Consider the following 27,311-nt stretch of genomic DNA (forward strand, 5'->3'; position numbering starts at 1 on the left):
ACAAAATGTTGGAGGAACTCAGGAGGTCTGGCAGCATCTATGGAAATGAGCAAACAGTCAAGATTTCAGGTTGCAACATTGACTATTTATTCATTTCTATAGATGCTGCCTGACCTCCTGAGATCCCCTAGCATCTTGTGTGTATTGCTCTGGATTTCCATATCTGAAGAACCACTTGTGTTTATCACCATCTTCTACCTGCAACTTCAATGTTATGGCCATTTGGGTTATGGAAATTCATCCTCACAGAATTCACAAATCACAACCCAAAGATTTGAGGTTTGGAATAAAATTCACTCTCTCACAATTTGTGAGGAAACAAAAATCAATCAAGACAAAATTTATTTTGTTTCCCCTTACCCTATCTCAACCCCTGACATGCATAAGGTTATGTGAACTATACTTATGCTGAGTTTTGCCACAATCATTTGTGAAATTTGAGAAATTTAAAGTAAAAGAGAAATATTGAACTTCATTGTTTGGGTCCTCCTGAAAAATGTTCCTGTTTATTAATTTTACAGTTTGACTAGGCTTTCTATAACAGATCATATTTTTAAAATCAGCAACTTTTACTTTGTCCAGTCAAAGTTATTAATCCAATCTCTTTACACACAGAAGAAAAAAATAATGTAGACCATCTGGCTTTTAATATTATTAAATTTCCCCCAATTAATGTTTGTTTCTGATAGCAATTTTAAAAAGTTGCAGATGTTGGAAATCAGGAATAAAAACAAATCGAAATGCTGGAAGCATTCAGCAGGTCACGTTGAAAAGAGAAATACTGTAGTTAAAGTTTCCAGTCCAGGTCCTTTTATCAAAATTTGGAAGGGGAGAAAGCAAGAGGAGCAGAGAAGATGGGGGAGATGGAGCAGACTGAGGTTGAGTTAATTCTGATTTTTGGTGGAGGCTAGCTAATTGTAATTTGTTCCTGTCATTTTGAAGCTTAATTTAAGTGCATGTTGAGGTTTCAGCTTTGTCATGGAACAAAAACATTGTGATTTTTCCTTTATTCATGATTGACCATATTTAACATTGCAACTTTAAGCACGGATGGAATGTATTTAACCAGATGAATACATTTTCTGATTCTGCAGGGCATTCAGCAGTATGATTCTTTCATACTGGAGCAAGTTCTGTAGTACTTGACTTTCAAGTTTGATTATTAAATAAATGCATCCAACTAGGTGTATGCAGAAATGGGTAAGTTGTTCTTTTCAAACAGTTTACATTGTAGCAGATTAAATTCAAGGTGAAAAATTATGTCAGCATCTTCCATTTACTGTATATATCTTATAGAAAAGCACTGCAGAGCTGAGCTGTCAGTGCAAAGCTGTGAACCCAATGAGATATGATTCTTGACTTTCTCCTCTGAGAGGTTACTGACACTCTTACTTAGACTAAAGCTGGAATGGGTGCATAGCTTAATTGTAGAAACTGCAAATGTCCGCACTGATAAATAGTTCAAATTAATGGTATCCATGAAATGTGTGTCTGCTAGGGGTGAGTTACAAATAATTTTATTCCAAACATTGCCAAGCAGAGAAATAATGCATGTGTTTTAATATATGGACTTGTTGGTGCATATTTGTGATTACATGCCAAAGGCTTGTGATGAGTCACCTGAAATGGCTTTGGTGACCTACTTCGCTCGGGGTGAATTGGTTTTAAGACTTCTCTCTATTTTCCTGAGAAATTGTTATGGGAGTGCTGCAGAAGTGGTACATTTAATCAGTAGTCTTTACTGATTGATGGCCACACTGTGCTCCCTTAAGGTTGTGGTGAATAAGCAGAGAAATGACATCAAGCACAAGGGAATAGTATACTGATCACATTGTTTTAAATCCATTCATTAGACGAGGGCTTACTGGAAAGGTCAACGTTTATTGTCCATGTCAGTGTACTCTCAAGAATGCAGAGGTGATCAGTTCCGTCACAGTAGCGTAGGAACTTGTGTGAGTATGACGGGCAGATAAAGGAACTACAATGAGCTGGATCTACCACCCACAACATGGCTTTTTCCAGAAGTTCAAGGCCAAAACACTTGATTCTCCGCACCCTTCATACAGAGCGTGTTTTGAGAGTGCTGGGTGCTGCTGAGGCTTCACCCCAGAGTTCCCTGTTGGCTTTTGCCATCTCAATCATTGTTGGGGGCATTTTAAAACAGTTCCAATTAATTTAATTAATTAACAATACTTACATAATTAAGAGCAATGTGAGAAACTGATAGATAATTTAACAGTTAAAGTAATTAAAATAATTTGCTTCCGTCCACTCATTTTTTTTTCTAATAGGGCAACAAACTTCATTTAAATGAGTGAAGCCACTGAGTACACTGAGCAGCCCTACAAAGTGAGAGATCGAATGTGTTGGCATCTGATCTCCCTTTTGGGCTATTATTTTTTGTGGAGTGTGCACAAAGGTTAGAGTGAGTTGAGCTGCACCAGATGGCTGGTGATCCTCAATGGACTGCCAGCTCAATTTGATTCATTACTTTTGAAGATCAAGATGGTGTGTGTATCATACAACAGCTTGGGTGCCACAGTTTTCCATTATAACAGTTGTCACTGTTTGTCTAGCTGGTGCAGAGTCTGGAAGTTGGGTCGTCCTATCATTGAAGTATTTGTGAACTCCCACAGTGCATCTGGTAAACTGTACACTGTCCTGTCATGGTGTGCCAGTGGTGGGGGCGAGGGTTTTAACTTGGGAATGAGTGTAATGAAAGAGGCTGCTTTACCCTTCATGGTTTCGGGCTTGAATGCAACTCCAGCTGTACTTATTCAGGCAAGTGAAGAATATTCCATCACGTTCTTAATTTTTGTGCCCTGTAGTGATTGAAAGTTTTAAGGAGTTGCTAAGAAGAGTCACGTTTGATTGGCCACTATATCTGAGAGGCTGATATATTTTGTCCTTCAAGGTATCATTGTTGATAGATTTGATCACAACACCGTTGTGGAGTGTTTCTTGCATTGGAAGTAAAGTTATTTAATTCTACGGGAGGCTTAGAGCATTTGCTACATTCAGAATGCTGAAGAATTAATGCTCCTCTTAGTGAAGATTTTGATAGACTAGTTTTTGCTAGGGAAAGCAGAAACTATTTTTGTCATGATGGGTTCATGTATGTATCTGTTTCAATTTTGTTGCAGCAGGCGTTGATGAAAATGTAAAAACAGATTTGTCAGAGTATGGGGCTGGTATCTTCCATTGATACTGATACTGAATTACTGCTAGCAGCGCAGATGTTCTGATAAGGGAATTGAGTAAATAACAAAGGACCAGGAATTATTATACAGTGATGTAATACCATAAAAGTGAGAGATTACAATAACCTTAGTATAATACTATGACCTCTTTTGATCTCTCCATCCTATGAGCTAAGCCTTGCAATAGAACTCCCAACTGCCTAGTTGGATCCTGGACTTCCTGGCAGATCGCTGGCAGGTGGTAAGAGTGGGCTCCCTCACCTCTGCCCCTCTGACCCTCAACACAGGTGCCCCTCCTTTACTCTCAGTATACCCATGATTGTGTCACCACCCACAGCTCCAATCTGCTAATTAAATTTGCTGACAAACCACACTGATTGGTCAAATAATAATGAGTCAGCCTAGAGAGGAGGTCATCACCCAGACACAGTGGTGTCAAGAAAACAACCTCTCCCTCAATGTCGCAAAACCAAACGAGGTGGTTGTAAACTACAGAAGGAATGGAGACAGACTAACCCCTATAGACATCAATGGATCTGGGGTTGAGAGGGTGAACAGTTTTAAGTTCCTCAGCATAAACATCACTGAGGATCTCACGTGGTCTGTACATAACGACTGTGTGGTGAAAAAGGCACATTAACACCTCTTTCACTCAGACGGTTGAAGAAGTTTGGTAAGGGCCCCCAGATCCTAAGAACTTTCTATCGGCGCACAATTGAGAGCATCCTGACTGGCTGCATCACTGCCTGGTCTGGGAACTGTACTTCCCTCAATTGCAGTATTCTGCAGAGAGTGGTGTGGACAGCCCAGCTCATCTGTAGTTGTGAACTTCCCACTATTAAGGCCATTTAAAAAGACAGATGTGTAAAAAGGGCCCAAAAGGTCATTGGGGACCCAAGTCACCCCAACTACAAACTGTTCTCGCTGCTACCATCTGGGAAATGATACCACAGCATAAAAGCTAAGACCAACTGGCTCCGGGACAGCTTCTTCCACCAGGCCGTCAGACTGAGTAATTCATGTGGATGCTACTGTATTTCTATATAGACAATCCTGTTGTACATAACATTTATTATAAGTTACTATAATTGCACTTTGCACATTTGAGCGGAGATGTAACTAACGTAAAGATTTTTACTCATGTATTTGAAGATGTAAGTAATAAAGTCTGCTGGGTGTTTTTTATAGACCACCCAATAGTAACAGGGACATCGAGGAGCAGATAAGGAGACGGATTCTGAAAAAGAGTAATAATAACAGGGTTATTGAGGTGGGAGATTCTAATTTCCCAAATATTGAATGGTATCTCCCTAGAGTGAGGGGTTTAGTTAGGGTAGAGTTTACACTGGAAGGTTTCTTGATGCAATATGTTGATAAGCCAACAAGAGGAGAGACTGTACTTGATCTGGTATTGGGAAATGAACCTGATTAGGTGTCAGGTCTCTCAGTGGGAGAGCATTTTGGAAATAGTGATCACAATTCTATCTCATTTACAATAACATTGGAGAGGGATAGGAACAGACAAGTTAGGGAAACGTTTAATTCGAGTAAGGGGAAATATGAGGGTATTAGGCAGGAACTTGGAAGTAAAATTGGAAACAGATGTTCTCAGGGAAACGTACAAAAGAGATGTGGCAAATGTTCAGGGGATATTTGCATGGGGTTCAGAGTAGGTACATTCCAATGAGACATGGAAAGGATGGTAGAGTACAAGATCTGTGGTATACAAAGGCTGTTGTAAATCTAGTCAAGAAGAAAAGAAGAGCTTATGAAAGGTTCAAAAAACTAGCTTATGATAGGAATCTATAAAATTATAAGGCTAGCAGGAAGGAGCTTAGGAATGAAATTAGGAGAGCCAGAAGGGGCCATAAGAAGGCCTTGGTGGACAAGATTAAGAAAAACCCCAAGGCATTCTACAAGTATGCGAAGAGTAAGAGGATAAGATGTGAGAGAATAGGACCAATCAAGTGTGACAGTGGAAAAGTGTGTATGGAACCAGAGGAGATAGCGGAGGTACTTAATGAATACTTCAGTATTCGCTATGGAAAAGGATCTTGGTGATTGTAGTGCAGACTTGCAGCAGACTGAAAAGCTTGAGCATGTAGATATTAAGAAAGAGGATGTACTAGAGCTTTTGAAAAGCATCAAGTTGGATAAGTCACCGGGACCGGATGGGATGTACCCCAGGCTACTGTAGGAAGCGAGGGGGGAGATTGCTGAGCCTCTGACAATGATCTTTGCATCATCAATGAGGACAGGAGAGGTTCCAAAGGATTGGAGGGTTGCAGATGTTGTTCCCTTATTCAAGAAAGGGAGTAGGGATAGCCCAGGAAATTATAGGCCAGTGGGTCTTAGTTCAGTGGTTGGTAAGTTGATAGAAAAGATCCCGAGAGGCAGGATTTATGAACATCTGGGGAGGCGTAATATGATTAGGTACAGTCAGCATGATTTTGTCAAAGACAGGTCATGCTTTACAACCCTGAATTAATTTTTTGAGGATGTGACTAAACACATTGATGAAGGTAGAGCCATAGATGTAGTGAATATGGAATTTAGCAAGGCATTTGACAAGGTACCCCCATGCAAGGCTTATTGAGAAAGTAAGGAGGCATGGGATCCAAGGGACCTTGCTTTGTGGATCCAGAACTGGCTTGCCCACAGAAGGCAAAGAGTGGTTGTAGACGGGTTCTATTCTACATGGAGGCCAGTGACCAGTGGTGAGCCTCAGGGACCTGTTCTGGGACCCCTACTCTTTGTAATTTTTATAAATGACCTGGATGAAGAAGTGGAGGGATGGTTTAGTAAATTTGCTGATGAAACAAAGGTTGGGGGTGTTGTGGATAGTGTGGAGGGCTTTCAGAGGTTACAACAAGACATTGATAGGATGCAAAACTGGGCTGAGAAGTGGCAGATGGAGTTTAACCCAGATAATTGTGAGGTGGTTCATCTTGGTAGATCAAGAATGATGGTAGAATATAGTATTAATGCTAAGACTCTTGGCAGTGTGGAGGATCAGAGGGGTCTTGGGGTCCTGGTCCATAGGACACTTAAAGCAGCTGAGCAGGTTGACTCTGTGGTTAAGAAGGCATACAGTGCATTGCCCTTCATCAATCGTAGAATTGAGTTTAAGAGCCAAGAGGTAATATTGCAGCTATTTAGGACCCTGGTCAGACCTCATTTGGAGTACTGTACTGTTCACCTCACTACAGGAAGGATGTGGAAACCATAAAAAGGGTACAGAGGAAATTTATAAGGATGTTGCCTGGATTGGGGAGCAAGCCTTATGAGAATAGGTTGAGTGAACTCAGCCATTTCTCCTTGGTGCAACACAGGATGAGAGGTGACCTAATAGAGGTGTTCAAGATGATGAGAGACAATAATTGTGTGGATAGTCAGAGGCTTTTCCCCATGGCTGAAATAGCTAGCACAAGACGGCGCAGGTTTAAGGTGCTTGGAAGTAGGTACAGAGGAGATGTCAGTTAAGTTTTTTACGCAGAGAGTGGTGAGTGCACTGAATGGGGTGGTGGCGGTGGAGGTGGAAACGATAGGGTCTTTTAGGAGACTCTGGATGGCTACATGGAGCTTAGAAAAATAGAGGGCTATGTGTAAAGCCTAGGTAGTTCTAAGGTAGGGCCTGTATTGTGCTGTAGGTTTTCTATATTTCTAAGTCAATTCAATTCGATTCAGTCTCATGGATCAATCTTTTGATGAACTGATGAGGCACATCTATTGGTAACCTTTCTTTGACAGTAGTATCTTTGTGGCTGAAAGCTCTTACTTCTATGGTAAAATTTATTAGCATCAATAATTGCAGATCCCCTATTGATTTGACACTTTGCACTCCACACTATTCTGCTCATGGCTTGAGAGGGACACACAGCATCAGACACAGACCAGAGTCTCCAATTACTGCTGCTTTTTTTATTTGAATAAAGTACCTAAAGTACTCTTTTTGATTATTTTCCCTAATTTCTTGGCCTTTGACTACATTGTGAATATTGTTGACATGTGAATGGTTAAACACTAGGTGGGGTAGGGGAGGTGAGTGTCAGATAAAAAAAATTGTCAAATGTAATCACGAACAAATCTCCACCTTCTCTTCACTTCACTCCATTCCCAGTGTTTGTATATCTATAGAGTATCTAGTTCTGCCATATCTTGCTAAGACATGATTCTGGGAATGAACGAGTTAACATATGAAGAGCAATTAATTGGTCCAGGCCTGAACTTGCTGGAATTTAGAAGAATGCAGGGTGATCTCATTGAAACTTAGCAAATGCGGCAAGGCCTATATAGACTGGATATGGTGAGGATGTTTCCTATAGCGAGGGAGTCTCGGACCAGAGGGTACAGCTTCAGAATAGTGGGACGTCCATTTAGAACTGAGATGAGGAGGAATACCTTCAGCCAGAGGGTGATTTATTGCCACAGCCACTGTGGAGGCCAAGTCATTGGATATAGTTAAAGTAGAGGTTGATAGGTTCTTGATTAGTCAGGGTGTTTAAGGCTGTGGGGAGAAGGCTGAAGAATATTTTTGAGAGGAATAAAAAAATCAACCAGGATGAAATGGTAGATTACACTTGATGGGCTGAATGGCCTAATTCTGTTCCTATGACTTATGGCCTTATGGACATTTACAGGCAGGTTCTGGATTTAGACTATCAGATTTAGACATAGCAGAATTAAACCATCTTGGCCTATCGAGTCTATTCTGCCATTTAACCATGGCTGATCCTTTTTTTCTCCTCCTCAACCCCAGTTCCTGGCCTCTCCCATAACCTTTGCCATGTCCAATCAAGAACCTATCAGTCTCTGCCTTAAGTACACCCAACTATCTGGCCTCCATAGCTGCATGTGGCCACAAATTCAGCACTATTTGGCTAAAGAAATTTCTCTGCATTTCTGTTTTGAAAGTGCACAGCTCTATCCTGAGGCTGAACTCTCCCACCATGGGAAACATCTTTTCCATATCTACTCTGTCTTGACCTTTCAACATTGCAAAGGTTTCAATGAGATTCTCCCTCCTCCTCCACCATCCTTCTGAATTCCCACGAGTACAGACCCGGAGCCATCAAATGTTCCTTGTATGATGATCCTTTCATTCCTAGTCTTCATTTGTGGTCAGTGGAAATGGACTTATCATTTATAGATAACAGTCCATTTCCACTGCATGGACATGTTAATGTAGTTATAGGTAGTCACTCCTGCAGATAAAATGACAACGATAAGGTATAAGCTGTTCCCCACACTTAATCCCTGGTGAACTTTGATCTCAGCCAGGCTAATGGTTGAGCAGAAGCTGTCAGAGATGAATCTACCTTTGGTCTTTGTGCAGTCTCAGCATGAGCAGTTGCTGCATGTTGAGCTCACTTCTTTGCTTCTATTGGCGTCAATGGAAACAAATGTCACAGGGTGAATACAACCAGTAGTTGGCAGCCAAGTACTGGTTTAATTCTCACAATGAGTTTATTCCCTTTGGTCATTGTCTGTTTTCTTACTGATAGCCACGTTTGGTCTGGAACAGTCTCAGGCAATATCATTGTAGATTCAAAACGAAGGCAAGTACAGTGATGCAAGATGGGTGCATGGCAGCAATCGACACCTGACCTGTTCAGAGAACCTTTCCATATTGAAGGAATTTTTTGCTACAGCAATTTTTTCACTTGAATTTATTGCATATTTTTATTTCCTCTTGACTTTGACCTTCTGTGAAACTTCTCTGTTTCTTAACACGACACTCTATACCATGAGTATTAATCACATCACCATGAGTATTAGTTGCGCAGGTCACAAAGCCAAGCTCTTTCCAATTACAAATGAATTTTGTGCATGGCATTCTCTTCCCACAGCTGTAACCTTGCTACTTTAATCGTAAGTTTTCCAGTGAAGAAAACTCTGTCAGTATATCCCAGTTGAAAAAATAATGTTAAAACAAGTCAACAGTAAAAACAAATGCTGGAAAAGAAAGGGTCAGGCAACATAAGATATAGGAGCAGAATTAGGCCATTGGGTCCATCAAGCCTGCTCTGCCATTTCATCATGGCTGATCTAATTTTCCTCTCAGCCCCGATCACCTGCCTTCTCCCTATATCCCTTCATGCCCTGACCAATCAAGAATTTATCAACCTTTGCCTTAAACATAAATAAAGATTTTGCCTCTACAGCTGCCTATGGCAAAGAATTCCACAGTTAGACCACTCTCTGGCTAAAGAATTTTTTCCTTGTGTCCATTCTGAAAAGATGCCCATCTCTTCTGAGGCTGTGTCCTCTGGTGTCAGACACTCCCACCATAGGAAACATCCACTCTATCAAGGCCTTTCATCAATCAATGGATTTCAGTCAGGTCAACCCTCATTTTTCTGAATTCTTCTGAATACAGGCTCTTCATATGACAAGCCATTCAATCCAGAAATCATTTTCATGAACCTCCTTTGAACCTTCTCCAGGTTCAGCACATCCTTTCTAAATAAGGTGCCTAAACAGCTCTCAATACTCCAAGTGAAGCCTCACCAGTGCTTTTTAAAATCTCAACATTACATCCTTGCTTTTATATTGTAGTCCTCTTGAAATGAATGTTAACGTTGTAGCGGTGTGCTACATGCAGCGCTGAAATAACGACACGTAGTCGATGAGCTGCAGTTGCAAAAGAGATTTATTCAAACTGTGCGGCCTCGCTTTAAAGCCTTCCTGATCCCGCCCTCCCCGGGTGGGAATGCTGTAAGGGGCACGTATTCACAGTCCCGTCCCACGCGTGGGCTTTTCCCCTTGCTGGTGAAGTAGGCTTGGCGCCCTTTTTGGGACTGGCCTCAATGCTGGCGCACGCCGATTTGTGAGCCGGTTCGAGTGCGCTGGGAAGTGGGTCGCCACATAACCACCCCCCCAGAACTGGCGATACACCCTGCAATGTCCACAGTCTGGGCCGGACTCTGTTTGGGAGGTCTGCCTCTACATTGTGGTGCCGGAATCTCGACCGGCTGCGCCACGTTCACGTGGGCCGGTTTGAGTCGGTCCACCGTGAAAACCACCTCTCTCCCCCAAATGTCCAGCACGAATGTGGACCCGTTGTTTCTGATCACTGTAAACGGCCCCTCGTAGGGCCAATGTAGGGTGCCCAATGTCTTCCCTGTCGTACAAAAACGAACTTGGAGTTTAGCAGGTCTTTGGGTACGCAGGTCGGGTTCTGCCCATGCTGCGACATGGGTATGGGGGCCAGGTTACCGAGCCTCTCGCGTAGTCTGTCCAGGACTGCTGCGGGTTCTTCCTCTTGCCCCCTCGGGGCTGGTATGAACTCCCCTGGGACGACCAGGAGTGCGCCGTACACCAACTCGGCCGACAAGGTGTGCAGATCTTCTTTGGGCGCCTTGTGGATTCTGAGCAGGACCCAGGGAAGCTCGACCATCCAGTTAGGCCCTTTGAGGCGGGCCATGAGAGCGGACTTCAGGTGACGGTGGAAACGCTCCACCAGGCCGTTCGTCTGTGGGTGGTAGGCAGTTGTGTGGTGCAGCTGTGTCCCCAAAAGGCTGGCCATAGCTGACCACAGGCTGGAGGTGAACTGGGCGCCTCTTTCGGAGGTAATGTGGGCCGGTACACCAAAGCGAGATACCCAGGTGGCGATCAGTGCCCGGGCGCAAGATTCAGAGGTGGTGTCGGTGAGCGGGACCGCCTTTGGCCATCTTGTGAACCGGTCCATGATAGTCAGGAGGTGTCGCACTCTGCGTGACACTGGCAGGGGGCACACGATATCCACATGAATGTGGTCGAAACTCCGGTGGGTGGGGTGGAACTGCTACGGCAGAGCTTTGGTGTGCCGCTGCACCTTGGCTGTTTGGCAGTGCATGCACGTTTTGGCCCATTCACTGACCTGCTTGCGGAGTCTGTGCCAAACGAACCTGCTGGAGACCATCCGGATGGTTGTCTTGATGGAGGGGTGTGCTAAGTTATGAATGGAGTTGAAAATGTGCCGCTGCCGGGACGATAGGGCGGGGTTGGCCAGTGGTGATGTCACAGAGTAGGGTCCTCTCACCTGGGCCTACGGGGAGGTCCTGGAGCTGCAAACCAGAGACTGCGGTTCTGTAACTTGGGATATCCTCATCTGCCTGCTGCGCCTCTGCCAATGCTTCATAGTCTACCCCCTGGGACAGGGCTTGGATGTTAGGGCGAGAGAGGGCGTCTGCCATGGCTTTCTCCTTTCCTGAGACATGCTGGACATCCATCATGTATTCGGAGATGTAGGACAGATGTTGCTGCTGGCGGGACGACCAGGGATCGGACACCTTCGTGAACGCAAAGGTAAGCGGTTTGTGGTCCGTGAACGCGGTGAGGGGCCTACTTTCCAAGAAGTACCTGAAATGCCAGATTGCCAGGTATAGCTCCAACAGCTCCCGGTCAAAAGCACTGTATTTGAGCTCGGGTGGTCGCAGGTGTTTGCTGAAAAATGCCAGGGGTTGCCAGCGACCCTCGATGAGTTGTTCCAGCACCCCACTGACTGCCGTGTTAGATGCGTCCACTGTGAGGGCGGTAGGGACGTCCATTCTGGGGTGCACTAGCATCGCGGCATTTGCCAAGGCTTCTTTCGTTTTAATGAAAGCGGCGGCGGACTCCTCGTCCCAGGTAATGTCCTTGCCCTTACCCGACATCAGGGCGAATAGGGGGCGGGCAGCTGAAGGGAGGAAGCGGTGGTAGAAATTTACCATAACCACGAATTCCTGAAGGCCTTTGATTGTGTTGGGTCGGGGGAAATGGCGGACTGCGTCTACCTTAGCAGGCAGAGGGGTTGCCCCGTCTTAATAATCCTGTGGCCCAGGAAGTCGATGGTGTCAAGCCCGAACTGGCATTTGGCCGGGTTGATTGTCAGGCCGTATTCACTCAGTCGGGTGTAGAGTTGACGGAGGTGGGACAGATGCTCCTGACAACTGCTGCTGGCTATGAGGATGTCATCCAAATAGATGAAAGCGAAATCCAGGTCGCGTCCCACCATGTCCATTAACCGCTCAAACGTCTGTGCGGCATTCTTTAAGCCGAACGGCATGCGGAGGAACTCGAAAAGGCCGAAAGGGGTGATCAGTGCCGTTTTGGGGACGTCGTCTGGATGCATCGGGATTTGATGGTATCCCCGGACGAGGTCCACCTTGGAGAAGATCCGTGCGCCGTGCAGGTTTGCTGCAAAGTCCTGAATGTGCGGCGCAGGGTAGCGGTCCGGTGTTGTAGCCTCGTTCAGTCTGTGGTAGTCGCCGCATGGTCTCCAGCCCCCCGTCGCTTTGGGCACCATGTGCAGGGGGGAGGCCCATGGGCTGTCGGATCGCCGTATGATCCCCAATTCCTCCATCCTCTTGAGCCCCTACTTCGCCAGTCGGAGCTTGTCCGGGGGAAGCCTTCGAGCACGGGCGTGGAAGGGTGGTCCCTGTGTCGGGATGTGGTGCTGTACGCCGTGTCTGGGCGTGGCCGCTGTGAACTGCGGTGCCAGAACCGATGGGAACTCCGCCAGGACCCTGGTGAAGTCGTTGTCAGACAGGGTGATGGAGTCTAGGTGTGGGGCTGGCAACTGGGCTTCACCCAGGGAGAATGTTTGAAAGGTCTTGGCGTGGACCAATCTCTTCCTTGGCAGGTCAACCAGTAGGCTGTGAGCCCGCAAAAAATCCGCGCCCAGGAGTGGTTGGGCTACGGCGGCCAGTGTGAAGTCCCACGTGAACTGGCTGGAGCCGAACTGTAGCCGCACCGTACGGGTGCCGTAGGTCCTTACTGTGCTGCTGTTCGCGCCCCTCAGGGTGGGAACCGTGCCCTGTTGCGGGTGTCGTAACTTGTCGGAGGTAAGACGCTGATCTCGGCTCCGGTGTCGACCAAAAAGCAGCGTCCCGACCGTTTGTCCCAGACATACAGGAGGCTATCCCGATGGCCAGCCGCCATAGCCACCAGCAGCAGCTGGCCTTGACGTTTCCCGGGAACTTGCAGGGCGGGCTACAGTGGTGGGCTTCTACGCCCCACCGCTGGTGGTAGAAGCACCATTGTTCATTGGCCTCCTCACCCCTACCTCCAGGGTTAGTGGGCTCTGCTGCCGGGCCTGGTCTGGTCTGCTGCAGTGAGCGTGGCCTGGTGATCTGTGCGACGGACGTCCCACTCTCCTTCTTGGCGATCCACAGCAAGTCCGCCCGGGCTGCCACCTTCCGGGGGTCGCTGAAATCCGCGTCAGACAGCAGCAGGCGTATGTCCTCGGGCAGCTGCTCCAGGAATGCCTGCTCAAACATGAGGCAGGGCTTGTGTCCTCTGGCCAGAGACAGCATCTCGTTCATCAAAGCCGGTGGCGGTCTGTCTCCCAAACCATCCAGGTGCAGTAAGCGGGCAGCTTGCTCGCGCCGTGAGAGTTCGAAAGTCCTTATGAGCAGGGCTTTGAATTCTGTGTACTTGTCGTCTGCTGGGGGAGATTGTATGTACTCCTCAACCTGGGCCGCTGTGTCCTGGTTGAGGGAGCTCACCATGTAGTAGTAACGTGTGTCCTCTGAGGTTATCTGCCCAATGTGGAATTGGGCTTCTGCTTGCTGGAACCACAGGTGAGGTCGCAACGTCCAGAAGCTTGGTAGTTTTAATGAAACTGCATGAACAGATGCGGCGTCGTTCATCTTCGGCTCAAATATCGTTTGGGCCGTCGGGGTCACCAATTGTAGCGGTGTGCTACACGCAGCGCTGAAGTAACGACATGGAGTCGATGAGCTGCGGTTGCAAAAGAGATTTATTTGAACTTCGCGGCCTCGCTTTAAAGCCTTCCTGATCCCACCCTCCCCAGGCGGGAATGCGTATTCACAGTCCCATCCTGTGCGCGGGCTTTTCCCCTTGCTGGTGAAGCAGACTTGGCGCCCTTTTTGTACTGGCCTCAATGCCGGCGCGCGCCGATTTGTGAGCCGGTTCGAGTGCGCTGGGAAGTGGGTTGCCACAACGTCACATTAGTCTTCCTGCAAATTAACCTTTAGGAAATCTTGCACCAAGGCTCCCTAGTCCCTTTTCACCTCAGTTTTTTTGGAATTTGCAATTTTCCAGTCTTCCGCAACCATACCACAATTTAGTTGATTCTTGAAATATTATTACTAATGCCTCTACAATCTCTTCAGCCACCACTTTCAGAACCCTGATCCAGATGACTTATCTACCTTCAGATCTTTCAGTTTCACAAGAACCTCTCTCTAGTAATAGTAACTTCACACGCCTAATGACTGCTGACACTTGGATCTTCCACTGTACTGCTAGTGTCTTCCACAGTGAAGGCTAATGCAAAATATTTATTTAGTTTATCCACCATTTCCTTGTCCACCATTACTATCTCTCCAGAATCGTTTTTCAGCAGTCTGCTATCCACTCTCACCTCCTTTTATATATCTGAAGAAATTTTTGGTATCATTTATCGGGAAAAGAATCTGAGTCAACATTTCCAGTCAAATTCCCTCCATCAGAACAAGAAAGGAGAGAAAATGTTAGTAGATCAAACTGCAGGGAGGGTGGAAGAGGGAGATGAGTGAAACAAAAGGTTGATGCCAGGGTTCCACTGCAGAAAAGGTCTAAACAAGGTCATGTGTTCGACAGGTTGATAGGGAGAAAGAGCAGAATCCTATATTCATACAACAATCAAAGAAGCTAGAAAGTGAGAACACAAATGAAGTGTAAGAGTTGTGAATGTAGATCAGCAGGATATATCCAGCAGTTACCACTGTGTAAACAGGGAGAGGAAACCTGAGCTAATATCACAGTTGGATGGCGTGGCCCATTCTGAGGCAGACAGAAGAAGTGGAATTACCTGAAGCTGTTGAATTTAATATTAAACCTGGAAACCTCTAACATGCTCAGCGGGAAGGTGCACTGCTGTTCTTCAAGCTTATGGTGGGCCTTGTTATAATACTGCAGAAGATTACAGACTGCTCAGCGTGGAAGTGTGAAGGAGATTTAAAATGGCAGGCAATCAGAAGCTCAGGGTCACCCTTGCAGAATGTATGCAGGCACCCTGTGAAGTGGTCATTCAATCTGTGAGTGGTTTCTCCATTGTGAAGGAGATTACAACCTGAGTACCCAGTGTAGTGGAATAGACAGGAAAAAGTGCAAGGAGATTGCTGATTCGTCTGGAGGAATATTTTAGAGTTCAAAGTACATTTATATGTACTACATACAACCTTGAGATTGGTCTCCTTCCATGCAACCACAAAACAAAGAACCCATTAAAAAGAAGACTGTCAAACACCAAATCTGCAGAAAATAAAACAAATTGTGAAACACTAAAAGTGAGCAAATAACATCAGAACTGAAGTTCACTGAAGTTCACAAAAGTGAGTCCATAGCCACGAAGCCAGTCTTTGCTGCAGCCATTCCAGGAGTCCATTAGTGGCAGGACACAGACTCAGTTCAGCACAGAGATGAATAAACCTCGTCGAGCAGCTGGCCTGTTCCCCTCCTTCGGCCACAACACTCTAAACCTTTTCAGTCAGGCCCAGTACAACTTCGTCACTAGTCAGGTGGTTTTTCACTCTTGGACACATGCCCTATCCCTTTGTTACACTCTCGGGACCCGGACCCCACTGCATCGATTCAGCCCCTACCTGATCTTTGTAATCTGGCCTGGTGCTTTAGTCGGTTGAACCTTGGGTCCTTTCTCACTCTTGGATCTGGACCCTGCCACCTCGACTCTGCCTCAAATCCACTCTGCTCACCTCAATTCTGCCATATTGAAATACTTCCAAGCCAGTCTAGCAATGGCCAAACATAGACTGATTCCCTACTTCTAGGCCCAGGCCTTTTCTACTTGATTCAGCCTGTACCTGCTACGTCACACCATCCTGCACCTTTGAAACTTCAGTTCAAAGCTTGAAAATGCCAGGTTCAAAATGTTCAGCTCCGAAAGCGAAGTAACAGGCTATTGAATGCAGTGATAGTTTCCAAGAAAAAGTATGATTAATACTGTAATTTACAGTTTTCCTTGCTGCCAACAAGTCATCACAGTGCTTTGCCAGTGACATCTTAAACTGGAACCAGTCTCTTTCTTTTCAGATCTTTTTATTATTATTTTTATCCAAAATACAAGAGGACATCGAAGTTAGTAATGCTTACAATGTCTCAAAAGAGAAAAAAAAAACTAAGGATTGAAAAATCTGGTGAAACAAATAAAAGAGAAAAAAAGAAAAAAAACCTACTAAAGCAAAAAAAAAAGTGAGAAAAATAAGAACCCATTGGGTGTTCAACCCCGGAGCCATGTGTCATACAAAAAGCTTCTAAAGGTAAACATCAAACCGCCAGCAAAAAAAATGATACCAGAATTTACAATTAGATCGTGGAGGAAATCTATCAATTAACTCAAATGGTAGTAACGAGCAAACGAACCCATCTTTTCTCAAAATCAAACATAGATTCGAAGGTTCAACTTCTAATTGTCTCCGAACTAAGAAATAACATCGCTTGAGAGAACCATTGTGACAGAGTGGGAGCCGACATATCCTTCCACTTCAACAGAATGGCCCTCCTAGCTGTCAATGTAACAAGCACAATAACACATTAGTCAGACAAAGAAATACCACAGATATTTTGAGGTATTATTCCAAAGAGCACCAGTCTCTGAGTGGGTGATCACTTTGCTGTTTGCACAGGCTGACCCTGATCCTATTATAACGAGGCAAAGTTGAAGCTGAGGAGCAGCCTTTTTTCCAGCTATTAGGGTTCAATTTCCTCCGCTGTTTATAAGTTTGCATGTTCTTCCCTTGAGCTTTAAATTTCTTAGTGTTATCATGTCAGAGGACCTACCCTGGGTGCAGCACCTAAGTGCAATTATGAAAAAAGCACGGGAGCTTTTCTACCTAGGAGTTTGTGAAGATTCAGCATGACGTCTAAAACTTTGACAAACTTCTATAGATGTGTGGTGACGAGTGTATTGACTGGCTGCATCACAGTCTGGTATGAAAACACCAACGCCCTTGAATGGAAAATCCAACAAAATGTATTGGATTTGACCCAGTCCGTCACAGGTAAACCCATCCATCACTGAACACAACTACACAGAGTGCTACCACAGGAAAGCAGCATCCATCACCAGGGATCCCCACCACCCAGGCCATGCTCTCTTCCCACTGCTGCCATTAGCTGAAAGAAATGCTGCTCCTCAGCCTTCAGCTGAGCCTTGTTGTAATAGCAGTGTGTAAAGGAGCCTCAGAATTCACACCACTAAGTTCAGGAATAGTTGTCATCCCTCAACCGTTAGGCTCTTGAACCAGAGGGGATAACTCACCCCATCACTGCACTGCTCCCACAACCTATGGACTCACTTTCAAGGACTCTTCAATATTTATTGCTTATTTATTATATATTTTTTCTTTTTTGTATTTGCAGTTTGTTGTCATTTGCGCAGGTTGCTTGTCCTGTTGGGTGTGGTCTTTCATTGATTCTATTGCGTTTCTTGGATTTACTGTGTATGCCCCCAAGAAATCTAATGTTAGGGTTGTACATAGCGACATGTAAGTACTTTGATAATAAACTTACTTTGACCGCATGGGTTTCCTCTGGGTGTTCCAGTTTCCTCCCACATTCCAAAGCTGTATAGTTTAGGGTCAGTAGGTTGTGAGCATGCAATGTTGGCTAGAAACACAATGACACCTGCAGGTTGCCCTCAGCATATTCCCAGACTGTGCTGGTTGTTGACACAAAACAACACATTTCGCTGGAGGTGTTTCGAAGTACATGTGACAAATAAAGCTAATTTCTTTATCTACACTTCATAGTCTTCTAGACTGTATATCACATTTGACAACTTCAACGTTTTCTCTGTCTACCAGAACGGGCCAAGTCATCCATCAGTTTCTGTCTCACCTTCATTGCAGTGTGAATTGCTGGGCACGTTCTGCTACTCTGCATTTTGTAGCTCGTACATTTCTTTGAGTGCTCGCTCTCATTCTGCTTGTATCACGTCTGTCTCCCTAGCTGTCCCCATTAACTCAGATGGTTATAACAGCAGTGTGTCAGATAACTGGAAGCTCGGTCAGCCTGCGCAGACAGCGAAGTGGTCACCCATTCAGAGAACGGTTCTAGTTTAGGACAGTGCTGGTGAAGCACAGCAACGACGTGTTGGCAGCAAAGAAAACTATAAATTACAATATTAATCTGAACTATAACTTCACTCAATAGTCTGTAATTTCACTTTCGGAGTTGAGCCGACCCTACCAGAGATATTTTTTGTCTTGCCCGTCCTTCTAGTTTCACTCCTGCTTGATACTACTAGTTCTGACAAAGGCTCTGGACCTGAAGTCTTTCAAACCAGTAAATGGCATCTCTAAAAGTTAACGATTTTAGAAAATTAAATAATGTTTTTCAAATTACTAAAAGGAGATTGTATCTTCATCAATTCTTATCTTGGGATTCATGAAAATCATTTAAGTAGAGTTAAGTGTTCACCGCAACTGTGTAAATTCTAGTTCATTTTAGCCTGCCCTTTGCAACTGAACGAAGGTGTTCTTCTCCTTCCTTCAGAATTCTATACTTCAGTATCATAATATTAACAATAGCATTTGTGAATGTTAATATATTCCATTATTATAGTGGATAGGTCTGGATCACTGTTCAAGGTCTGCCAAGATCGCTAGGAAACTTGAAACCCATTCAATTAAATAAATTTGAAATATTGAACTAATACCTGTAAATGTAAATATTTAACTGTTGGATTAACATAGAACATAGAAATCTACAGCACATTACAGGTCCTTTGGCCCACAATGTTGTGCCAACGATGTACATTAATGATTTAGATGAAGGGATTAAAAGTAACATTAGCAAATTTGCCAATGACACAAAGCTGGGTGGCAGTGTGAAATGTCAGGAGGATGTTATGAGAATGCAGGGTGACTTGGACAGGTTGGGTGAGTGGGCAAATGTATGGCAGATGCAGTTTAATGTGGATAAATGTGAGGTTATCCACTTTGGTGGCAAGAACAGGAAGGCAGATTACTATCTAAATGGAGTCAAGTTAGGAAAAGGGGAAGTACAAAGAGATCTCGGTGTTCTTGTACGTCAGTCAATGAAAGCAAACATGCAGGTACAGCAGGCAGTGAAGAAAGCTAATGGCATGCTGGCCTTTATAACAGGAGGAATTGAGTATAGAAGTAAAGAGGTCCTTCTGCAGCTGTACAGAGCCCTGGTGAGACCCCACCTGGAGTATTGTGTGCAGTTTTGTCTCCAAATTTGAGGAAGGACATTCTTGCTATTGAGAGAGTGCAGCGTAGGTTCACAAGGTTAATTCCCGGAATGGCGGAACTGTCATATGTTGAAAGATTGGAGCGACTGGGCTTGTATACACTGGAATTTAGAAGGATGAGAGGGGATCTGATTGAAACATAGAAGATTATTAAGGGATTGGACACACTGGAGGCAGGAAGCATGTTCCCGCTGATGGGTGAGTCCAGAACTAGAGGCCACAGTTTAAGATAAGGGGTAGGCCATTTAGAACAGAGATGTGGTAAAACTCTTTCACCCAGAGAGAGGTGGATATGTGGAATGCTCTGCCCCAGAAGGCAGTGGAGGACAAATCTCTGGATGCATTCAAGAGAGAGTTAGATAGAGCTCTTATAGATAGCGGGGTCAAGGGATATGGGGAGAGAGCAGGAACTGGGTACTGATTGTGTATGATCAGCCATGATCACAGTGAATGGCGGTGCTGGCTAGAAGGACTGAATGGCCTACTGCTGCACCTATTGTCTATTGCCTATAACCTACTCTAGAAATTGTCTAGAATTTCCCTAGCGCATAGCCCTCTATTTTTCTAAGCTCCGTGTATCTATCTAAGAGGCTCTTAAAAAACCCTATTGTATCTGCTTCCAACATCGTCGCCGGCAGTGCATTCCACACACCCACCAGTCTCTGTGTGAAAAACTTACCCCTTACATCCCCTTGGTACCTATTTCCAAGCACCTGAAAACTATGCACCCCCACGTTAGCCATTTCAGCCCTGGGAAAAAGATCAATGCCCCTCATCATCTTATACACCTCTAGCAAGTCACCTCTCATCCTCCATTGCTCTAAGGAGAAAAGGCCAAGTTCACTCAACCTATTCTCATTAGGTACGCCCTCCAATCCAGGCAGCATCCTTGTAAATCTCCTCTTCACCTTTCTATAGTTTCCACATCCTTCCTGTAGTGAGGTGACCAGAAATGAACACTGTACTCCAAGTGGGGTCTGGCCAAGGTTTTATATAGCTGTAACATTACCTCATGGCTCTTGAACTTAATCCCACAATTGATGAATGCCAACACACCATACACCTTCTTAACAACATTGTCAACCTGCACAGCAACTTTGAGTGCTCTATGGACATGGACCCCAAAACCTCTCAAATCCTCCACATTGCCAAGATTCTTACTATTAATATTATGTTCTGTTTTCAAATTTGACCTACCAAAATGAACCACTTCACACTTATCTGGGTTGAAGTCCATCTGCCACGTCTCAGCCAAATTCTGCATCCTATCGATGTCCCACTGTGACTTCTGTCAGCCCTCTACACTATCCACAACACCACCAACCTTTGTGTCATCAGCACAGTTACTAACCCACCCTTCTACTTGTAACGTTTCATTGTTTTCATTAATGCCAGATCAGTATTGGTAATCGGATTTGCTTGCCCACTGCCTATATGTAACTCCAGACCAAAATACAACAAAGCTTTCAATCTCCGGAGTGGTGTACAAAGGTTGTATCTTTGCTTGCTTAGTTGGCATGTCTCAGGGACTGAAGAATTGATATTGATGATTGTGAACATCTGTTGGATATTCCTTTGCTTAAATAAAATTCTGATTTTTTGAAGCCACAATTGCAGCACCAATGTGCTTGAGTAAACATAAAATATAGTGGACTACTGTGACCCTAGAGTCTGTCCTTTAGATCCTGCTTGCTGATTGCAGTTGAGATAGCAGCTGTTATCAAAGTCGGTGGGATTGGAAAATGTTCTCATTCTGAACAGTGTTGCACAGAATCTGAGGAAGACTTGCTTTCTAACTAATAACTAATTATAACATTATAACTAATGTTATACTAATTCTGTCAGAATATTAAAAAATAAAGTAGAAAATATGGTCACACAAAAAGGGTTACCGAGTAATACTCTATGGAAACAGGCCCCCTCGCCCAACTGGTCCATACCAACCCCAGCATTCTCCAACTCAGCCCAAATGTCTGCACTTGGCCAATAACCTTCTAAGCCCCAGCTCTCCATGTACCTATTCAAATGCCTCTTTAATGTTGCAGTTATATCCACTTCAATCACTTCCTCTGGCAGCTCATTTCAGGTTCTCAAAGTTCAAAGTAAGTTTATCATCAAAGTAGATATACCATATACTGCCTTGAGATTCATTTTCTTATAAGTATTTGCAGGAAAAAAATACGATAGAATTTTACAAAAAATAATAAATAAGCAGGCAAAGACTGACAACCAATGTGCAAAAGAAGACAAACTGTAAATCAAAATAAGAGCAAAAACTTAGAGTTCTTGAAAGTGCATCTGTAGGTCATAGAATAGTTTCAGAGTTGTGACTGAAGTTCGCCACACTGATACAGGAGCCTGATGGTTGTTCCTAAACCTGGTGGTGCTCTCTTTTCCTGAGCCTACGGGTATGATACAGAGGTCGTACACATAGGTGTTGACTGTGCGGGCGTGACAACTGACTGAGGTACTGACCCAGTGGTCTAAGCTGACTGAACAGCAGCCGTAAGCCTGTGGTTGGCTGACATGAAGTTAACAGAAGCTGGTGTTTCTCTCCTGTGCGATGTCTCAGCCCTCGCACCGTAGCACCCGGAATCTGGAGGTGGACTGTTTCTAACTCCATTGATGGCCTCTCACTTCTGGGCCAGAAGGCCTCACTGGAATTGTTGCAGTGAAGTTTGTGTGGCATGGCCTGAGAATGGACGTGCAGCCTTTGCTGAGTGCCGGGGGCAAAAATTAACCATCACGTTCGGTCGCCATTGGCACCTTTTTGAGAGGACAATAAAGAAGATTGTTACGGTTTTCCATAAATTTGAAACCCCTCTGATGTTTTATTTATGAAGGTCATGATACCTTCTGCACGATGGTTGTAGTGAGTTGTGGACATGGCCTGGATGGTAGGGTTCTATAATGGATGTGCTTTATTTAGAGATACAGCATGAAACAGGCTCTTCTGGCCCAGTGCCCAGCAACCCACCTATTTAACCCTGGCCTAATCACAGGACAATTTACAATGACCAATTAGCCTACTAACCAGTACATCCTTACAGATGGCACTGGAATTGAACTCCGAACTTTGGCACCCTGAACTGCAATAGTGTCATGCTGACTGCTACGCTACTGTGGCACCCCTGTGTGACAGCATCTAAATGTACTCAATGGTGGGGTGGACTTTGTAATGGACTGCTTTGTATCCACCATTTTTTTGTAGCATTTTCCATTCCTGGGTATCGGTGTTTCCGTATCAATCTGTGATGCACCAAGTTAGGATCCTCTCCACTCTGCATCTGTAGGTGCTGGAAATCTTGAGCGACACACACAAAATACTGAAGGAACTCAGCAGGCCAGGCAACATCTATAGAGAGGAATAAACAGTTGATGTTTTGGACCAAGACCCTTCATCAGGACTGGAAAGGAAGGGGAAAGAAGTCAATGAGAAGGTGGAGGGGGAGGAAGGAGTACAAGCTAGCAGCTGATAGGTGAAACAAGGTGAGTGGGAAGGTGGGTGGGCAGGAGGGGGGGAGGAAGTAAGACACTGTGATGGGCCTGTATTCACTAGAATTCAGAAGAATGAGGAGAGACCTCATTATAACCTATCGAATGGTAAAAGGACTTGATAGAGTAGAGAGGATGTTTCCTATGGTGGGAGAGTCTAAGACCAGAGGACACAGCCTCAGAATAGAGGGAAATCCTTTTAGAATGGAGATAAGGAGAAATTTCTTCAGCCAGTGAGTGGTGAATCTGTGGAATTCTTTGCCACAGGCAGCTGTGGAGGCCAAGTCTTTATGTATGTTTAAGGCAGAAGTTGATAGATTCTTGATTGGTCAGGGCATGAAGAGATATGGAAGAAGGCAGAAGATTGGGGCTGAGAGGAAAATCGGATCAGCCATGATGAAATGGTGGAGCAGACACGATGAGCCAAATGGCCTAATTCTGCTCCTATATCTTATGGTCTTATAGGTGGGAGAAGTAAAAGAGCTGAGGAAGAAGGCATCTCTGACAGGAAGTACAGTGGAACAAGGAAAAAAGGGAAGGAGGAGGGGCACCAGAGGGGAAGGAAGGGATGAGAAGAGCATGAGAATTAGGAATGGTAAAAGGAGTGGGGCTGGTGGAAAAAATTACCGGAAATCATGGAAATTGATGTTCATGCCATCTGGTTAGAGGCTCCCTAAACAGCATAAGAGGTGTTGCCCCTCCTAACTCATCATGGCAGTAGAGGAGGCCATGGACCGATGTGTGGGATGGTAAGTCAAATTGAAATTGTAGGCACTGGGAAATTCTGCCTTTTGTGGTGAATGGAGAGAAGGTGCTCAATCTTTGAGCTGCCCTGGGCTTATTGGACACAGTTAATAACCTTGACAGACTCACGGGGTGTTTCCGCACCTGGATGTTTGTCAGTGTTTTTGGGACATGCTGAACCTACATGAACTTCTAAGAAAGTAGAAGCAATATCGTGCTGCCTTTGTGATAATACTTACTGGTCCCAGAACAGATCCTCTGATATGTTGATGCCAAAGAATTTTTAAAGCTACTGACTCACTCCACCACTCATCTTTGTAAAGAAGTTACCTCTCAGGTCTCTTTCAAATCCCTTCCCTTTTGTATCTTTGGTCGATTTTAATTTTCTGGACTCATGATTTAATAAATATTTCTACAGTAAAGTACAAGTCCCTTTGTTGAACAATGCGTATTTCCGAGTTATTTTTGTGTTACCTAATTAGTTAGTGCCCAATTTACTGAATAGTTTCCATTATCTTTGTTTACTTTACAACTAAACCCTTTATATTCCAGTAATATATTGGAAGACTGTAACAGTAAGATATTGGAAGACTGTAGTAGTAATATATTGGAAGCAAATCCATGGATATTACCAACAGCTGACTTCAACAGTATTGCATTTTGACCTAAGCTGAATATGTTGTTAATGCAGCAGTATATTAATCTATTGAATGAACAAGTGCTGGTATTATACACATAAAGCAGAGGAGGAATGAAAATGAGAAACATAATCTTCAGGAATGACTCGGGCATTATTTCAGTCGGATATATAAGAGGAACACACATATGCATTTTATTCATATTGAATGGCTGGAGATCACTTTTACCTACTGACCAGCACCCATGCCAAGCCTGGTGAAGATGGATGATTCTGGATAACAACCCAGAAATTTATTGCTGAGACCAAGAGAAGAACTCATTCTGCTAATTTCCTAAGACTTCCCCACTAACTTCCACCATATAATAAGATTATCAGTGAGCTTATTAAAAAATTGCATGGTAAAGTTGTTATGCTGTATGAAGGAAGATGGAAGAACTGTTTTACATGCGTACTGCTCAGCTGAACCAATTTTTTTTTGTAGTGTTGACACGTTCATGATTTCACACCATGATTCCCAGTCTCTCCAGGGGGACCACATACTTTTTCCAGAGGGTTAGAACGTGAACATGGAACAGCACAGTACAGACCCTTCGACCCATGATTTTGTGCCTACTTCTTAATCTGCTACAAGATCAATCTAACGCCTCCCTCCCATATAACCAACCATTTTTCTTTCATTAATAGTCTCTGAAACCTATTGCTTCCTTTGGCAATGTCACTGGTTTTAAGCTGTGTAAGATTTTAAGCTAGTTTTAAGATGTATACTGCATCTTTTAAGTGATTGTCCTTGGCCATCACACCATGATAGTGTCTGCATGGCACTCTGCTTTTGATTTATCTTCAATATATAGAAGACAGAACTATAAACAATCGCAGATGCCTTTGTTGTTGTAATTGAAAACTATGCCTTTGTTATACAGCGCAGCATCTGATCAGTGTTGGCAATTGAAAGACTATTTTAAAAATATATAGCAATTATAAATGTTATGCTTGCACTGAATAACTGAGTACTATTTCTGTGATACCTGTGTTTTTATGATCCCTATTTTTAAAATCCTTTTTGATGTATCTGACATCACATGTGATCAATGATAATCCATTACCATCACCATTTGGATCAAGCTTTGTTGTGTAAAGTATATGGCCTTTTCCTCCAAGGTCTTGTAGTCTCGGTCTTTAAATCAAAGTGCCTAAGCAATAATGATTTTCTGACCAATTGGACTGAGTGTGCTGCAAAAGACATGCATTACTTAGTTGGTTTAAAAGAACATTGTTTAAATCGTGACCTTTTGTGGAAAATAGAATGGATTTGGGCAAGTACATCATTGATTCGGTAACTCCGCACTGAAGACCACGTTGGAGACTTTAAGTAAACTCCGACACATCGATTCCACACTGATATTTTTTAAACTGCCAATAATGCATGAAAGGGTTGGTTTAAAGATGTTGTTACCAACGTGATCAACAAGAACTTGTTCCTGCCATTTGCTTAATATCGTCAAATCTAAAAAGTTAGGAATGATTTGCTTTGCTTCAACTCCATTATTCCCTTTTAATTTATTTACATAACACCATCCCTTTGCCTGTGGAATTTCTTATATCTCCTTTTACACAACTAGCACTAACTTTCAGCAGCTTCTTGATGCAAGACCATGCTAGTCTTTTGTTGCTACGATCAGCAGCTATTCTTTATCATCAGTCTAGGACATGGGACACCTTGAATTTGTGAAGTGCCCAACAGCTCGTTGCTGATAGAGAAATCTGGGAGGCCACAGGAGAAATGGCAGAACAAACTCGTGGCACTGGGGATTCTAATCAGCTGCTTCTATTTCTCTCCCATTAATCAGTATCCCACATGTTGCCTTGTGCCCTGCTGGCTGTGTCTGGCATTGGGCAGATGCTTGCTGTGCAAAGACTCTCACAGGCTCCAGAATTCAAAAGAAGCCACAAAAACAGCAGGGATCTGATCACCTTTCATTCATTTACTTCGGTTAATGGTACAAGGGTTGCAAAAGGTGTGAATTCTAGTGAGCAAAAGAGTCCTTGTTCATGGTTGCAGTAGGTTAATTCGAGTGGACATTTTACAAAATAATAGTTACAGTTGTGATTTTTTGGATTACTTTAGCTGTTGACCCCACATGTAGATTTGTGCTTATTAAACAGTCTTGTTTGGAATGATGAATGTCGAAGTTGGGATGAAGCAGAATATGCATGGATCCTAACAGACATTCTGTGTTGGGAGGAGATGGGGAGAGAAAGTGATGTCAGCAAAATACATTTATTGAAGATTTAACTGCAAAACTAATTAAATATAAATTAAGATTTATATTTAGACTTAGATATTCCGGAATCATGCGCACGATCCTTGTGGTAAGGTAGATTTATTGCTTATGTCTTGCAGGTTGGCCGTGGACACCGCTCGTAGTTTTGGGATATTTCTACTGCTACACCCAAGTAGGAATTGAATATGACAGAATCAAAAAATAAATCCTTTGGGTTTTTTTTGTTTGTATCATGAAGTGAAAATGGTAGTCCTGACCATATTTTGTTTGTGCTTAGATGTTAAAATACAAGACACATTTTCATTATGAATAATATTTCGAGTACATTCCTATCTCTCTGTTTGATATGCTGCTGAGTAAATTTTTATACATTTTCTGTACTGAATAAGGTATTTGATCATTGTAGAATGCTTTAGTGCTCTTTGAAATAACATCTTTTTAAAAAAAAATATTGCACTGCTCTTTTAAAATCTTTTATTTGATGCTTTCAGTCATTTAGGCACGTTAATGCAGGTACATGAAACTCCATTGCATAATATTTTGCCATTATCAATACATTAACAAATGTGGAATTTCATACAAACCGTTCCATATATTTTATAAATGTGTGCATGATTCTAAACCAACACTTTATTCGTGGAGGATAAGGCTTATGAGCCAGCTTTCACTAGTAGCTTGTGAGCTACTTTGAGAGACTCAGTTAAGATTAGAATTGCTTCATATAGCTGGAGATTAATGCGAGTTAG

General features: G+C 43.7%; 1 protein-coding gene across 2 annotated transcripts in view; it reads left to right on the forward strand.

Moving 5' to 3' along the window:
• hhat (hedgehog acyltransferase) overlaps positions 1 to 27,311 on the forward strand; it is a 226,048-nt gene that overhangs the window by 189,786 nt on the left and 8,951 nt on the right. For both annotated transcript variants that reach the window (XM_059985793.1, XM_059985792.1), the window contains exon 11: positions 26,685 to 26,737. In XM_059985793.1, coding sequence (XP_059841776.1) covers positions 26,685 to 26,737 — 53 coding nt within the window. The remainder of the gene's footprint in view (positions 1 to 26,684; positions 26,738 to 27,311) is intronic.

Source organism: Hypanus sabinus, chromosome 12 (genome assembly GCF_030144855.1).
Source record: "Hypanus sabinus isolate sHypSab1 chromosome 12, sHypSab1.hap1, whole genome shotgun sequence".
NCBI classification, from domain to species: domain Eukaryota; kingdom Metazoa; phylum Chordata; class Chondrichthyes; order Myliobatiformes; family Dasyatidae; genus Hypanus; species Hypanus sabinus.